General features: G+C 32.7%; 1 protein-coding gene across 1 annotated transcript in view; it reads right to left on the bottom strand.

Moving 5' to 3' along the window:
- Positions 1–16,717, bottom strand: part of COG5 (component of oligomeric golgi complex 5) — a 238,230-nt gene that overhangs the window by 96,614 nt on the left and 124,899 nt on the right. Inside the window, exons 8-10 of the mRNA XM_031679789.2 lie at positions 14,387–14,552; positions 6,941–7,053; positions 6,608–6,685 (exon numbers count right to left, since the gene is read on the bottom strand). Of these exons, the coding sequence (XP_031535649.1) occupies positions 6,608–6,685; positions 6,941–7,053; positions 14,387–14,552 (357 nt within the window). The remainder of the gene's footprint in view (positions 1–6,607; positions 6,686–6,940; positions 7,054–14,386; positions 14,553–16,717) is intronic.

Genomic DNA, 16,717 nt, shown 5'->3' on the forward strand with positions numbered 1-16,717 from the left:
GAAAAAGAAAAGGTTTTATTTTTAAAAGTATGCTTTTTTAATTTATCTACAATTTGTCTTCACTGTAGAGAGAGGGACCTTAAAAATATCTGGCCCCCATACTAGTAAAAGCACAAATCTCCTAAGCTTTATAGGTTAAGAGTATTTATTGATAATATCTGACTTAGAAATTTAACTGGCTTATTGCTACTTGATTTTTTTAATCAAATAATGATGGCACTGATAAACAGGTTAAACATTTTTCTCACAATATTAAAAAATTTCACATTTGGGTGTCCTAAATTTTTTTCTGAGTCTTTTTATGCTGTTACCAAATCATTTGGTATGTCTGAAAGTGCAAAATAAAGCACACTCTTTTTCATGGTTAAAATTCTTGTTCATACTATAGCTGCTCAAAATGCTGAACACATTCCAAACATAGCCTAATACATCCTACACACATGATTACCAGATTCTGTTCGATGATAAAAATTGCTGGCTCAGAAAATGAAAGTATCATATCTACACTCCCACATATAGCTAAACTGGCTTAATTCTGCAGATGAGAACCTACAACCTGTTTTCCACTGTGTGGATCCTGAAAAAATTTGTCAATAATTTGCTACACTCACTTTCACTGGAAGTATTATCAATACAGTATTGATAATTACACAGTGATACAGAATTCTTAGCTGGTTTTAAGAGATACCAAAATTGAATTTTTTATGTCTAAGAAACAGCCTAAAACTCTAATTTAAAGTGAAATGATTTATCGACTCAAAGAAGCCTTAGAAAATACAATATAGAAAGAGGAAAAACGTATATCCCACATTTGAATGCCATAAATAATTAATATGATTGACTGGTATAACTGTGTCTTTAAACTAAAGCAGAAAGTGAAAAAAATATGCTAATGTTACAAGTTGTTAGCCAAACATTTATTAAATTAAGCAGAAGCAGAATTAGTTATCTTAATTAAGGAAAAGCTTTCAAAAGGCTCAACACTAAAACCATATTCCTAAGATGTGTTATACCTGATATAATTGGTTCACTTTTACTTTATTCAATCCATTTATCCCCTCTTTACACTCTGATGTATTCTTTGTAACATGATGAACATCTACTGCAAAACCTTCTGAATTAATAAAGCAGAACAGAAACCACCATCATGTAGGATTTTTTTTCTCCTCTTGAACATTCCTAAGAATAGACTCTGAATACTAATACGTACAGTTCTCTATCATCTGGAATCAGATATCTTAACAAACAGCAAGGCAGATTTGGCAATATTAACTTCAAAACTACACGTTTTTAAAGTAAATCCTTTTTTTTTTTTTGCCTAAAAAATAATATAAATAATTTAACAATTCTCACAAGACCTCAGAGAACACAATGAAGGAAAATCATCATTCTCATTGTTTTATGGCTACAAAACTACCCGAAGTTAGGCCATCATAAACCCATGATTCTTTAGTAAGGTGAGACATACAATCATGACACATACATAATAAATCCTTGATACTGCCTTATTTAAGGATGAATGATTTCTTAAATTAAATTTCTGGTACTAAGATTTCCAAATCTGTAAATTTCTGTACATGCATGCCATGTTATTAGAACTGTTAAAAAACCTGACTTTCTCCTATGGTAGGCTCTTAATTACCTTGCACATGGTAATTCTATGACTCTTAAAAGTTTCAAAGTTAAAAAATAAAGACTGAAATTATAATTATGATAGCAAATTATTGAGCCAATCTCTGAATTAAGTCTACATTACTTAATTTTCCCTCAGAATATCTCAATTCTTTAGATAGTATTACTACCCCATTTGCTATCTGGTGTTCTGAAAGATTACAGGAGCTACCCAAGGCTGCATAATCAGTGTAGGAAATCTTAGCTCTAGTACCAAGGCCCAACGACCCAGTTCTTAATCACTGTACTACCCTAGGTAGAAAGACCTTTGAAGTATTTGGCTTTCCAAATGCTAAAAAGCTATAGTTAATCATTTAAAAATTACTTTTCAATGTTTGAAGATATTTTAAGTACCTGGATGAGTAAACAGATAAATATTGAACAATGAGCATGCAAAAGCAGTTCATTTTCCTACAGAAAAAGTCTTAGAAACTTTACTAATCAAGTTTTCCCCATAGACATAATTTTTTTAAAAATCCATAGGGAAATACAAACTAAATCAATTACAAAACTAAATGCACACCTATTAGAAGAGCTAAAATCCCAAACATTGACAATATCAAATGCTGGCAAGGATGTAGAGCAAAAGAAATTCTGTCTTTGCTAGTGGGAATGCAAATGATACAGCCACTTTGGAAGACAGCTTGCCAGTTTCTTACAAAGTTAAATATATCCTAACCCTAAGATACAGCAATCGTACTCCTCAGCATTTATTCAAATGAGCTGAAAATTTATATCCACACAAAAACCTGCACACAAATGTTTACAGCAGTTTTATTCATAACTGCCAAAAAATGGAAGAAACAAGACACCCTTCAATAGGTGAATGGGTAAACAAACTAAGTACATTCATATAATGAAATGTTATTCAGTGATAAAAAGAAATGTGCAACCAAGCAATGAAAAAAATCATGAAGAAACCTAAAATGCATATTACTAAGCAGAAGAATTCAATACAAAAAGGCAATCTACTGTGTGATTCCGATTATATGATATTCTTAAAAAGACAAAACTATAAAGACAGTACAAAGATCAGTGGTTGCCAGGGGTTAAGAGGATAAGTGGGGAAAGGATGAACAGGTAGAGAACAGAGGATTATTAAGGAAGTAACACTACTGAACGTCTCTTGTATGGTATTACAATGGTGGATACGGGAAATATGCATTTGCATTATGCATTATGCATCTTGCATTGGTGTGGTGCATTTGTTACAATTCATGAACCATGACTGATACATTATTAATAACTAAAGTCCACAGATTACATTAGGATTCGCTCACTGTGCTATGCAGTTATAAGTTCTGCATACTGTGTAACAGATGTTATGATAACCTAATAAGTAACAGATATATTTTCTGCTCAATTATTTTGTAAACCTAAAGCTGCTCAAAAAAACAAAAGCCATCAATTTCTAAAAAAAGTCTATAGGTACTGGACTATAACAAAGAGATAATAAATACAAGAAAATATTTAACAAAGCAAAATGCAAAATAAATTCTTTGGGGTAGAAAAGAAGCAAGCTGGCAAGAAGTCAAATATGGAAATTCTATCACATTTTAGAGTGAATTACAGAAGTGTTAGAATCAACTGGTTTAAAAACAAAGAAACCTGGAAAATGAATTCTTAATTTTCTTATTTGATATGAAACTGATAGTGTAACTTTGTTTATATTCCATGTTATAAACCAAAGAGAAAATATCTATTAATTTAGCTTTCAGTGAATTTCAAAATATTAACTACTACTTATAAAAATTTAATACATAAATATAAAAAATATGTTCTGGTAGATTGCAATCTAAAAACAAGTATTTGCTAGAAATTATCTTCCTAAGAAAACAGCACTAATTTCTAAAAAGATATTGTAGAAAGTATATGGCATAAATTCTAAATTGTTTCAACTTGAATTATTTACAGTGTTTTGATTTTTTTTTGAAATATACTTGGGGGTTTAAAAGGATAAGCCCCTAAATTAGAAAGAAATTTGAATACCAGGATATAATCCTTCTTAAAAATCTTAACAGCTGCAAAGAACCTAGTAGTGTAAGAACATTGTTTTTATAAACTTTTCCTCAAAAACAGATTACACAAAGACTAAGAGATCCTGGTTCAGATATTGCTCTTCACTGACCCAAGACACCAAGATACATATCACCATCTCCTGAATTTTTAAAATTTCTGAAGATTTTCAGGATCATTATTTAGAGTCTCAAATTATTCTGAAAATCCTACACTCTTTACAAAGGTTCTACTGCCATTGATAATTATTTTAACTAAACAATATTCTTACACTATAGTTACATAATTAGCAAATAAAGGAAAGGACTACTTAAAGAAATTATAGTAAATAAAGTAAAATTTAGGTGCTACTTTGCAATTTATGACAGATATTTTCCTTAGGGTATTTTTACTTTTCTCTTGCCTTGGAATACCCAAATATGCAGGGTCAAAAACCTTCCACAAAAGACTGATCTTTCTGAATACAGGTGATACACTGAATTCCAAGAGGGACTACATTTTTATTCATAAATATTACCTTAAAAGAACAAATGTCAACTAAACTATAAATTTACATTAAAATTTATAATAAATGTAAGTATGTATGTGTATACTGTATATAACTATATTCTTAAAAAACTTAACAGCATTTGAAAAGCAATTTTTAGGGCTCTTTTTAATTAAATAAGAAATTTTATAAGTAAGTGAAAAGGACAAATGAAGTGAAAGCATATATCCCTATTCCTAATAATTCTTTTTAATCAGTAATAGTTTACATGCATTTAAAACCTGGCCCACGTAAGTTGCCAATGTTCATTCACTATAATAACTGACTGTTGACAAGAAATAATATGAGTTTTTATGTAAAAACTTTGCCCAATGCAGTAATATCACAAATGTAACTATCCTTAAATTTTTTTTAAATATTAACCTTTCCCTTAGACTCTCTTGAATATAATGGTTTCATTATTATTTTTCTTATGTTGCTAACAGAATATTAATTAAACTATTGAAAAGGAATAAAAATATATACAAAGGATTAGATAATAAAAGACTGCAATCAAATCACTACACATAAAGACTAAATTAATTAACCTAGGTAGAAAAATGACCATAGCCAGAAAAATAAATGAATGGTATCACTGCATGGGCGGTTGCTTGCCTGTAAAAATGAAGACCTGGCATTAGTTATCCCAGGCTGAAGGTGAGCTTCCAGGGAAGACAACGTTCCACGTGTGCTGTCACAACTTACTGGGGTAAGAATTAAGAGTGTCCTGCCTAACTCCAGGGGAGAGGACTCTTGGAAGCTTGCACCTGGTTTCCTCAGGATTTCATGCTATGCACTTTCTCCCTTCGCTTATTTTTCTTCATTTCGTTTCTTCTAGCTTTACTGAGATATAATTGACATACAGTACTATATAAGTTTAAGGTGTACAGCATAGTGATTTGAAGTAATTCACACAGTAAGTGATTCTTATAATTATCATGAAGTGATTCTCACAATAAGTTTAGTGAACATCCAACATCTCATTCAGATACAAAATTAAAGAAATAGAAAAAAATGTTCTTTGTTATGAGATTTCTTAGGATTTGCTACTTTGATAATAACATACAGCAGTGTTAATTATATTCATCATGCTTCACATTACATGCCTAGTACTTATTTATCTTGTAACTGGAAGTTTGTATCTTCTGACCGCCTTCATCTAATTCCCCCCCACTCCACCCCCCAACTCTGACAACCACAAATCTGATCTCTTTTTCAGTTTGTCTATTTGTTTTTGACGTATAGTTGACCTACAACGTTATGTTAGTTCCTGTTACACAACATAGGTGATTTAGTATTTATATACATTTCAAAACAATCACCATAATAAATCAAGTTACGATATGTCATCATACAAAGATATTATATAGTTGTTGACTATATTCTTCACACTGTACATTTCATACCAATGACTCATTGATTTTGCAACTAGAAGCTTGTACCTCTTAATCTTCCTCATCTACTTCTCTCCTCTCTTCACTATCCATCCTCTCTGGTGAATACCTGTTTGTTCTCTGTGTTTATACATTAATTTCTATTTTATCCCATTTCTTCATTCATTTTTTAGATTTTGCACATAAGTGAAGTTATACAGTATTTGTCTTTCTCTGTCTGACTTGCTTTGTACACTTTCACTACAATATATCAGTCATGAGCATGACTGAGTGCTGTGCATACTCCCACCAAATCATCAAAATTAGGGGTGACTGCAGAGATCCTCAACACAGGAAATATTTAAATTTTTGAACTACAAAAAAAACAATCCACAGCACGATGCTTGAAACAGAGAATTTTTTTCTTTGGAGTACTAGGTGTTAAGATTTAATGATGAAAATAGTAATTAGTCTTTCTATTCATCATTATCAAAAACATATCAAAATGAATGAATAAAATGTAGAGTCAGAGATTTCTTTGCATGGAAGGAATTCTTGTGGTCCATGAGGCCAGGATATTGGTAGATGACAGAAGAGAGACTTTAAAATATGAAAAATCAATTCAGTAATGTACTTTATAGGAAAATGAACAACTGAATGGACCCTACCATCTTCAGAGAAGACTTTATAAGACATTTTAATAACCACAATTAAGTTGTTTATATACCAAAAATTTTCATCTTATTACGTAGCAGGACTTCAAAAAACTTTCACAATAAATCATCTGTATGACAGGAAATGGGAAATTACTATATGCATTTCAGAAATTAGACTATAAATAGTATTACTGTTAGCATCTATTCAATAAACAAACATGCAAAGAAAATTTGTCATTGTCAAGAAATAAACTTCCCTTCAGCCAAATACTGACATATAGCCTCTCTGGAGCACAAATAATGCTGGCTCGTTATCTTCCTGCATTCTTCAATAAAGATATAAAAATATTTTCATTTAAACATACCTTAACTATTTCTTCAATGAAACAAATGTGAGAAACAGGATCTCTCTTCTTGGCTAATATTTTTTGTAAATGATGTACCTATAAGGGGGGAAAGAGAGGGCAAACGCATATAACTGAGTATTTTTAAGTGAAACAAGTGTAAAGCATAAGCTTTAGAAACAGTAAGGGAAGGCAAAAGGCATTTTGCTTGAGCCCTCACATACACTTATAATCAGCTTATGTAGGTATTTTGAATGCTGGAAGATTTTAAGAAACCTGTCCAAGGTCACACAACCTAGAATAACCAGGAATTAACTCACAATTAATATTCTTTTCACTCTCTAAAATATTTACCTGTCCACATACAGTATAGATATTATCCACAAGTTTTTCCAAATTTGTCCAGAGGGATGCACGAAACGCTGCAGTGTTTCCTGGGGTTGGCATGGTAGATCGTCCAGGTCCCCCTGTTTATGAGTGACAAAAAATAGGAAAAATACAAATTTTCAAATATAACAAAATGTATGTTATAAAACACATATATAGGCTAAAAAATGAGAAGTTTCTTTTTGAAGAAATAATAATTTCTTGTGAGTGATATACAAAAGAATCTTAAATTTTTGTGTTTTAGAAAGGGAAACAAGATCACACACACACACACACACACACACACACACACACACACACACACCCCAAGGAAGGACAATATAGAAAACAGAAACCAATGAAGACGACTTCCTAGAAGGGGGAGCTGGAGTGGTGAAAGAACACCAGGTAAAAGAATGCGGATAGAAGTAGTGAGTCTCTGTGAGCCATACTAATGTTTTATCTATTTCAAAATAAATTTAAAATTTTAAAGAATGAAAAAAGTAAACTCTATAATTAAATACAAATGCAGAAACACACAAAACTAATGTTATTTCAAATTAATAATACAACCACACATGGGAAAATAATTGAAGTTATTTTTAATTACAGAACTCCAACTTTAGATATATTTTGGAGTAAAAAGAACTGAAAAGAAATATTAGTAGATAAACAAGTTTATACTGTATAGCACAGGGAAATATATTCAAGAGCTTGTCGTAGCTCACGGTAAAAAAGAATATGAAAATTAATATATGTATATTCATGTATGACTGAAAAATTGTGCTGCACACCAGAAATTGACACAACATTGTAAACTGAGTATAACTCAATTAAAAAAAAAGGAAATATTGTGCTTGGGTTTGGCAGCGGGGTGGAGGTAACAGCTCAGCTCAGTGGTAAAGTGTGTGCTTGGTGTGTACCAGGTGATGGATTCAATCCCCAGTGCCTCTGTTAAAGGAGAAAAAAAAAAAGAAGAAAGAAATACTGTACTTTATTTAATAATGTGTTGCTTGATGTTGTAATACTGAAACTAGTTTAGGTGTATTTTAGAATAGAGCAAATGGAAGTTATCACTGTGAACAGGATACAGATACAAATATGTAACGGGGATTAGATGTATTTGCCAGTTCTGTTCACTATAAGGACAGAGAGACGACTCCTTAATAGAATTCAGTATGCCTAACATCCAAATTCTGACTTCTATGCACCATTCCCCAATAAAAGAAACCAAGGCTCATTGAAGAAAAAAGTAATTCCATATCTGGAGCAGTGAAAATAGAAGGTGAACCTGGTACACACTGGGCCAGAATGAAAAAGGGTTCAAAGACAAATGGAGATTTGTCATGGGACATAGGAACTTGACTGGAGGGGGCTTCCAGAGAACAAATTTGGGAATATTTGGCCATCCAAAATAATAGCTTTTAAAATAGTGATTTTAAAAATTATAAGTTTAGGAAAAAACTACATTTTATTTTAGTAAAGAGACACTTATTTTTTTATTCTGATAACAGTGGAAAGCAATAAAAAAGAGAAACATGTAAGAAAGCGAGCCTGGCTTTAAAAATACAAATAATTCCTGTTCAAAATCTAGGTCTAATTATTTTTTAACATTATCTGCAGTGTTTTACAAAGAATATGAAGGGAAAGTACACAGAGACTAGAGAGGTAATGCTGAAACAATATGCAATTGTTTCAGAAGTTACATAAGGAATGAACACGTGACAGTAAAGAAAATGTATGCAGTAACTTTGTGAAAATTAGAAAATATTAATTAAATTCCTGGAATATGTAGAGCTTGGTTTTATTTTAAAGAATTATGGAATGCATCAATCCACTACTCTCTTACAGTAAATATGGGCAGAAATACAAGGAGGCGTTATTTTCTATTTTATTTTGGAGAAACTGAGGCACAGAAAAACAAGATCACACTCACTGCTTCAACTACATCTAGAGGCTTCATTTTTCTTACTTATTAGTAAGTATATTAAATATATCTTGTTGAAAATATAACAAGGTATAAATAATCAACTGAACATAGAATAGCGGTATACAGGAAGGGGAGTAAGAATAATTAAAACAGAAACACAGATGCCACTATCAGTTAGTCGTTGGAGACTCAGGAAACAAAATAACTGTGTCGTAAACTAAGTTTTACTAAAGTGATAGAAGAAACTAAGAGCTTCTCAAAGAAATAATATTTAAGAGTTATTTCTAGTTAATGGTGGTGGAGTAAAATCATTTTCTTGCTCTAGTATCTTGAAGGGTATTGAAAGTAAGAACAAGAAGTAGAGAAAAATGTCAACTTCAAAGAAACAAAAAATCAACTAAAAACCTCAAACTTGAGATTATGAAGCCTGTATACCAAATGCTGTAGATAAGTCAAAATGAACAAAGAACTAGATAGCTGACATTCTAGACCAATAGCAAGGAACAAACTGCTCTTAAAAATCAGTTGTAAAAATTTAGGCTATCCAATGATTCTTTGCTTAGGGCTGAGAGGCACAGACATGGATGGGCCAGGAAAGAAGCCAGAAAAATGTTCAATGTTGCAGAATGGCAAAAAAAGAAAAGCTGAAGGAGAAACCACTATAAAATGCAATTTATGCTGTGTTAAGAATCAGCCCTCTAGCTTAGGAAGACAACTAGAGGTAAAATGAGGTGAAAGAGGAAAAAAAGAGAATTTAAGGTTTCCATACAGAAATTGCTTCAATGGATTTACTGGGATCCAGACAAAGCTCTAGAATGGTCCAAAATGTGAGGAAAGAAGTCCTCCCAAAGCAGAAGGAAATAAGATAGTGAACTGTTATTCTAGATAATAAGTCTAAGTCAAAGTTATAGACTGTCCCAGGTCTCTCCCTACAACCATTCCCACATTACTCTTCAACCAACAAACAGTACCTTTCAAAGATGAATAATGATCAGAAACAAAGTAACAGGGCACCGAAAACAGATATGGGGGAGAGGCCCTAGTGTGGGGAGGAAAGGGACGTAAACAAAAAACAATGACAAACATAGGTCCAACGAAATTCCCCAAAGAAACAACAGGAAGGGTTATTTAGTTCCCTACTCTCTCAAAGTAATTATAGAAAACATTCTCAGTGTAAATGTATAACAGAGATTAAGACCACATTCAGATTCTACACATAAATCAAACTGTACAGTATTTATCTTTCTCTGTCTGACTTACTTCACTTAGAATACCCTCTAGATCCATCTATGTTGTCGCAAACAGTGAGAGTTCAGTCTCTTTATGGGTGACTAATATTCCATTGTATATATACCATATCTTCACTATTGATTCCTGCAGTGATGGGCACTTGGGCTGTTCCATATTTTGGCTATTGTAAGCAATGCTGCAATGAACACAGAATTACATATATCCTTTCCAATCAATATTTTCACTTTCTTTAGATAAATACCCATGAGTGGAACTGCTAAATGTAGTTCTATTTTCATTTCTTTTTTCAAAAATAACAGAGAGTGAGCGCTCTGTTCTTAACAAGGCCTGCTTTCGGGAGAAACTAATTAAACAGAGCCCTACCTGCTAGGGTGTTATCAGAGCCTAACGGACATGGGGAAGGGAGATAGTCAACCCCAGCTCACCTTAGTCATCCTCTCTCCCACCAAAAGGAGGGAAAGAAAATTTAATACCCGTGTCAAGTTCCAAGTACAGAGGTACAAGCTCACTAAAAGAATGAGACCTAATAACAACTCTATAGAATGCTTTCCCTTCCCACACACCTCACCCATATTATTAGAGACATATTTACAGAAGTACCTTTTACCAAATTGCAAGGCATATCACAATGTCAAAAAAAAATTCAAAGAGAGAGGACAAGCATCAGAAACAGACATGGCAGGGATGTTGAGATTCTCAAACTAGGAATTTTAAACAACCAAGATTAACATGCTAAAGTCTCTAAGGGATAAAGCAGACATGCAGGAACAGATGGGCAATGTAAGCAAACAGATGAAAATCCTAAGAGGGAACCAGAAAGAAATGCTAGAGAGAAAAAAATAAAAAAAGAACACTGTAACAGAAATCAAGCATGCCTCTGATGGCCTTATCAGTAGACTGAACATGGCTGAGGAAAGTCTTTGAACGACAGCCTATATCAACACAATCCCCAAAACTGTTAAAAAAAAAAAAAATAGAAGAGAATATCTAGGGACTATAGGCAGCCACAAAAGGTGTGACATATATATTATAGTAAAACTAGAAGGAGAAAAAAAGAAAGGAACAGAATAAATATTTGAAACAATAATGACTGGGAATTTCCTCAAAGTAGTGCCAGACACCAAATCACATGAAGCTCCAAGAACACCAGGCCAGATTTAAAAAAAAAAATAATACCTTATGTATATTATTTTCAAATTAAAGAAAATCATAGAGAACAAAAAGTCCTGAAAGCAGTCAGTGGAAAAAAAATTATCTATAGAGGAACAACAAGAATTACATCCAACTTCTCAGAAACCATGCAAGCAAGAAGAGAGGAAAGTGAAATATTTAAGTGTTGAGAGAAAAAAACAAAAAAACAAAAAACCCCACCAGCCTGTAATTCTGTACTCTGCAAAAATATTCTTCAAAAGTGAAGAATAAGTAAAGATCTTTTTGGTCCAACAAAAAATGACGGAATTTGTTGCAAACAGACTGGCTTTCAAAAAATGTTAAAAGAAGCTCTTTAGAGAGAAGGAAAATAATATACGACAGAAACTCAGATCTACATAAAGAAAGGAAGAGCACTGAAGAAGGAACACGGAAGGGAAGGTCAAATAAAAACTTTTCTTACTCTTAATTAATCTAACAGATAATGGTTCAAAATAATAACAGCAACATTGAATTGGATTATGTGTGCTTATATTTACAGCGTTTATGTGTGCATATGTATATGTGCTTATATACACTTACATACAAGTAAAATGAATGACAGCAACGAAACAAGGGATGGGAGGGAAGGAATTAGGATTATTTTCTTATTACAAGGCACTGGAACTATCTAGGAAGTGGTATAGTAGTATCTGAAAGCGGACATTGGTTAGTTCTAAATGTATATGGCAAACTCTAGGGCAACCATTAAAAAATTTTTTTAAAGAAGTGTAACTGATACATAAAGAAAGGAAAAAATGGAATCACATAAAGTGTGCAATTAAAACCAAAAGGCAGAAAAATTGTTAACAACAAAAAGAGAAACAAAGAATAAGGCCAAAAAACAAAACAGTAATGAAAGAGTAGATATTAATTCAATCATACCAATGATCCCTCTGAATGGTCTAAATGCACTGTTTGATAAAACTGAAAAAGGGGTTGAAACATTTTATTCTTGAACAGTCGGAGTGCAAGTGTTTCTGTCCTCACCCGAAATTTACTCCTTTCTTAGATTTAGATTTTGTCAGTCTCACAGCTGAGAAATCACATCTTGTCTGTCTGCATTTCTCTAATAACTATTCACATCCCCTACAAAGGCTGCACATCTCCTGGATGTGTTCTTCTGCTAGCTGCCTATTCGTACTCTTTTATTTTTTCAATTAAGTTTCTTATCTTTTTCTTATTAAATTATAAACTTTTAGCTACATCTTGGGAAGCACACTTTTCTTTAAAATTATATTAATGTTACATATTTTTAAAATTTTGAATCAAATCTGAAACATACAGAAAATTCTGAAGTATAGTAAAAATATTCTCCTCTGAATCATTTACTAACACGAAGCCTGATCACCCCTGAAAGCTTTAATGTGTATTTTCAACCAAAAGGACATTCTACTACATGATCTCAATATAACCAACAAGATCAGAAAATTAACATTAATACTGCCAATGTAACATTTTTTAAAATAAAAGTGATTATTTTTAAAAAATAAAGAATTCATGCTAAAGTTTCTACACTAAATCATGGTATCCACTCCCCCAAAAATGATTAATAAGGCTTTAAAACTCCTTCGTCGTTCAAAAAGAGGGGGCATACATTAGGATTGACAGCACCTGAATAACTGCTTTCATTTTCTTCTTGTTCTTGACAACACAAGAGGGCATGGGATTAAACTGTTTCTGGAAATTTGAAGATGAGATCAAACTTTCTGAGGCTAATTGCTCAGAAAACCTGACAGTGAAGTCTCCTCCGGCTACCTCTCTTTTCAAAGCTCTCCTGGGATGGTCTCAGTAAAGACCTATTCAGAGTTTATGGCTAACCTTTAAAAATCCCTTCAAGATCTAAGATTCTTTTATCTTTTTTTCTAGTGTAAATTATGTATGAGTGACATACAGTCTGTGTTATTCAAGGTTACGTTTATATAACAAACCTACAAATAATAATCAATGGCTGCAAATTTTTTTTTAGCATTAGCCCTGTATCAAGAACTCTTATTAATTCTACATGCGTTATTTATTCTTTAGAACAACTTCATGATATTTGATTACCTTCTTCAATAGAAAAATGGGAAAAGAAAAACTGGAGGCAGTAAGAATATAAAACACTTTGGGGAATTTTTCTGTAGTCTGAAGGAATAAAACAAGGCAGTAAAACTGAAGAAAGAAATGGAGTCACGACAGATTTGTCTGATTGGCTTTAAGCAGAAGATACAACAGCACAACTGTATGTGATGGGAAAAAGATGTAAAGAAGGAAAAATTGATAACGTGGGAGGGGGAGGGGATCTGCTAAGGCAATGCCTTTCAGAGATGGGATTTACGCAAAGGTAGCATACTTCGTCTCTGCCAGTAGCAAGTACAGTTCATTCATATTAACAGGAAAGAAGAAAGAATTAAAGAGGAGAAATGCAGAGTTGGGGTTACTTAGAAAAATAAGAGGTACACATGACATGTAGTCCTTCCTATCTATGAAGTGTGTTATGTATGTGAATGTCATCATCAGGTTCATTTTGGCAGGAAAAGCATTGCAGACTGCTGCCTAGAATCTACCTACTCCACCCTGAATCTACCTGTCTTTGATTTGCTTTAGATTTTGTTACAGTTGTGATGTTCCCAAAGCTTTTATCACCTTCTGTCCCCACACTTAGCCATCACTGCTCTTGAGTACCAGAATTACCATAAGGAAAAGCAGAACAATAAGGCTGAGATTTTATTTCCTTAAAAAATGTTTTCTGTCTCAATAAGAAGTATATGTAAGGATAAGGATTTCAGACAGAAAAATATGTTCCTTCTCTTTTTTTCTTGCATCTGTTTCCTCTGAACTAAATGAAGCCACAGTTTATAGTTTTTATCTAGAAGTTCTGAATATACCAATTGGCCACTTCAACTCACTGATTAGACAAAAAAGTTATAAATAAATTCTAAAACATAATTTCTTCTCTCATTTTCTGTCTCCTAAACAAATGAGTCATTAGATCACTTTGAAACTTCAGTGTTTCACATACTATTCAAAGGGCTTCTCAGTTATAAATAAATAAAGAAGCTAAATATAAGGCACATCCATACCTCTCACAGCTGACTGGGAAGGCTGAGTCAGAACTTTGATGTCTAATGCACTGCTGATATTTTCTTCTACAGCAGCACAGTATCCGTCCACGACACTGGTAATGGTATCCTTCAAAGTTCCAAGATTGTGGAAAACCTGAAGAGCTGTTCCGACCTGGGTTGGATTCTTTAAAAAGGTGGTTGTGCATAAGGTTAGGAATGCATATAAACAAGAAAACAAACAAAACCAATATAAATCTTCATCTGTAAGGGGTACTTGAGCAGTTACTACTATGTTTTAAAATTATCCCAGACAAGAATAAAAATAATGCATTAGGAAAAAATGTTTTTAGTCATTACTTATTTCACAAAAGACAAAGTTAAATATTATGTACATGATTTCCTTCTCTTTCCTTTTCCTCCTTCTTTAAAGGATAATGGCAAAAACCAAAACTCTTATATTATTAGAGCTTATTTAAAATTCATCACTGATCCCTATGAAGAGAGCCATGATGGAAGTACATTTGTTTAGAAGATTAAAAAATGAATTCTGCAGAGTTGACTGAGGGCTGAGCCATGCAGACTGATACTACTATTCATTTCATTCATTCATTCATTCAAACTACAAATAATAATACAGTGTCACTACAGGTCTATTTTGCTTCTAGGCGCTGGAAATACCGTAGTAAATAAAACCAACTGAGTTTCTGCCCTCATGAACTTTTATTTACTGAGAAATGTATAAAAATAAATATGAGAGTATCGGGGAGTGATAAACACTATAAAAAGGAAACAGGGACTAAGAATAGAGAATGATGGGGATTATCATAGAGGGAAAAGTCAGACAATGCATCTCTAGGGTGATATTTAAACTGAGACCTGCACATAACAAAGGAGAGAATCTACGGAGGATATGGGGAAATACAAATCTGGGCGCAAGTATCAACAGAAGTGCAGAGGTAGAAACGTGCTTGTTAGCTAGTGAGACAGCAATTAGGCCATGATAGTGGCTGGAGCAGATTGACTGAAGCAGAGAGAGGTAAGCAATGAGGTGGGTAGTAGAAACACTACCTATGAGTAGATTAAGTCTACAATGACATAAATAGGTCGCTGGATTTGTTACTAAATAAATGACTGAATTATCAAGGGAGATGGTGTACACCAACATATATTTCCAAGCCCAGATAGCTGAAATTCCTCTTTCATTGATGATTCAGTGTCTCTTATTAAAGGCACATGGTTAAAAAGTTAAATTATTTCATTAACATTTCCTTCACTGTTAAGTTTATAAATAAGACAAAATGTTATTTCTGAAATCTATTGGAGTCAGTAATAGTACATTGTGCACATACACACACACGAGCACATGCACACACACAAACTCAGAGGCAGAGCAGAACCAGCTTCAAATATCAGGAAACATGGTTGGTGAATACCAATACCCATTTTAGATTTTTTAAAAAATTAAACAAGAAAAAGAAGCAAATGATCATTGTTTTATGTTAAAATACGTTTTAATGAAAAAAGCTTAATATGGTTATAATAGAATTTTATTCAAATATATACTGTCAATGCTGTATCAGCATACTAACAAAGAAAAACGGAGAAAATATGCTATTTCATACAAAATTATTAATTGAAAATAAAGGGTAAAGCACTTTGGTGGTTGTTAATTCCATTGCATCCAAGTAGTGATTTTTTTTACTTTTCTAGTAGATATCAAGAATTAAAATCAGGCAACTGTAAAGAAATTTCCCTTATCATTATTCAAGTGTCTATATAATCTAAGAAAGCATTATCGGAGCAATTTTAAAGAATATTTTCACCTATAAAACTAGAATATAGAGATACACTGTAAAATTACATTTATTGCCTTTATTATCCTCAAAAGAGTTGAAAAGCACAGCTTCCCAACATACAGGAGTTCAGTAACTTATAACTCTGTAACTTCAATAACTTACAATGTAGATTTATTGTAAGTTATACATGATGTTAATTGAAAAACATTAAGTCATATTTCACTTGAAAGATCTGGCTAAAATGGATCCATCTTCCTAGGTTCCTACTCCAAACATTATTAACTTCCAAAAACCTTTCAAAACAATAATAGCTCATTATTAAAGCAGCACCTAATATCAGAATGGCTATTATTAAAAAGTCAACAAATAAGTGTTGGCAAGGATGAGGAGAAAAGGGAACTCTGATGCACTGTTGGTGGGAATGTAAATTGGTGTAGTCACTATGGGAAACAGTATGTGGATTCCTCAAAAAGTTAAAAATAATACCAAATGATCCATTCATTCCACTCCTGGGTATTTACTCAAAGAAAACAAAAACACAAATTTGAAAAGA

The sequence above is a fragment of the Vicugna pacos genome, chromosome 7, assembly GCF_048564905.1.
Source record: "Vicugna pacos chromosome 7, VicPac4, whole genome shotgun sequence".
Classification (NCBI taxonomy): domain Eukaryota; kingdom Metazoa; phylum Chordata; class Mammalia; order Artiodactyla; family Camelidae; genus Vicugna; species Vicugna pacos.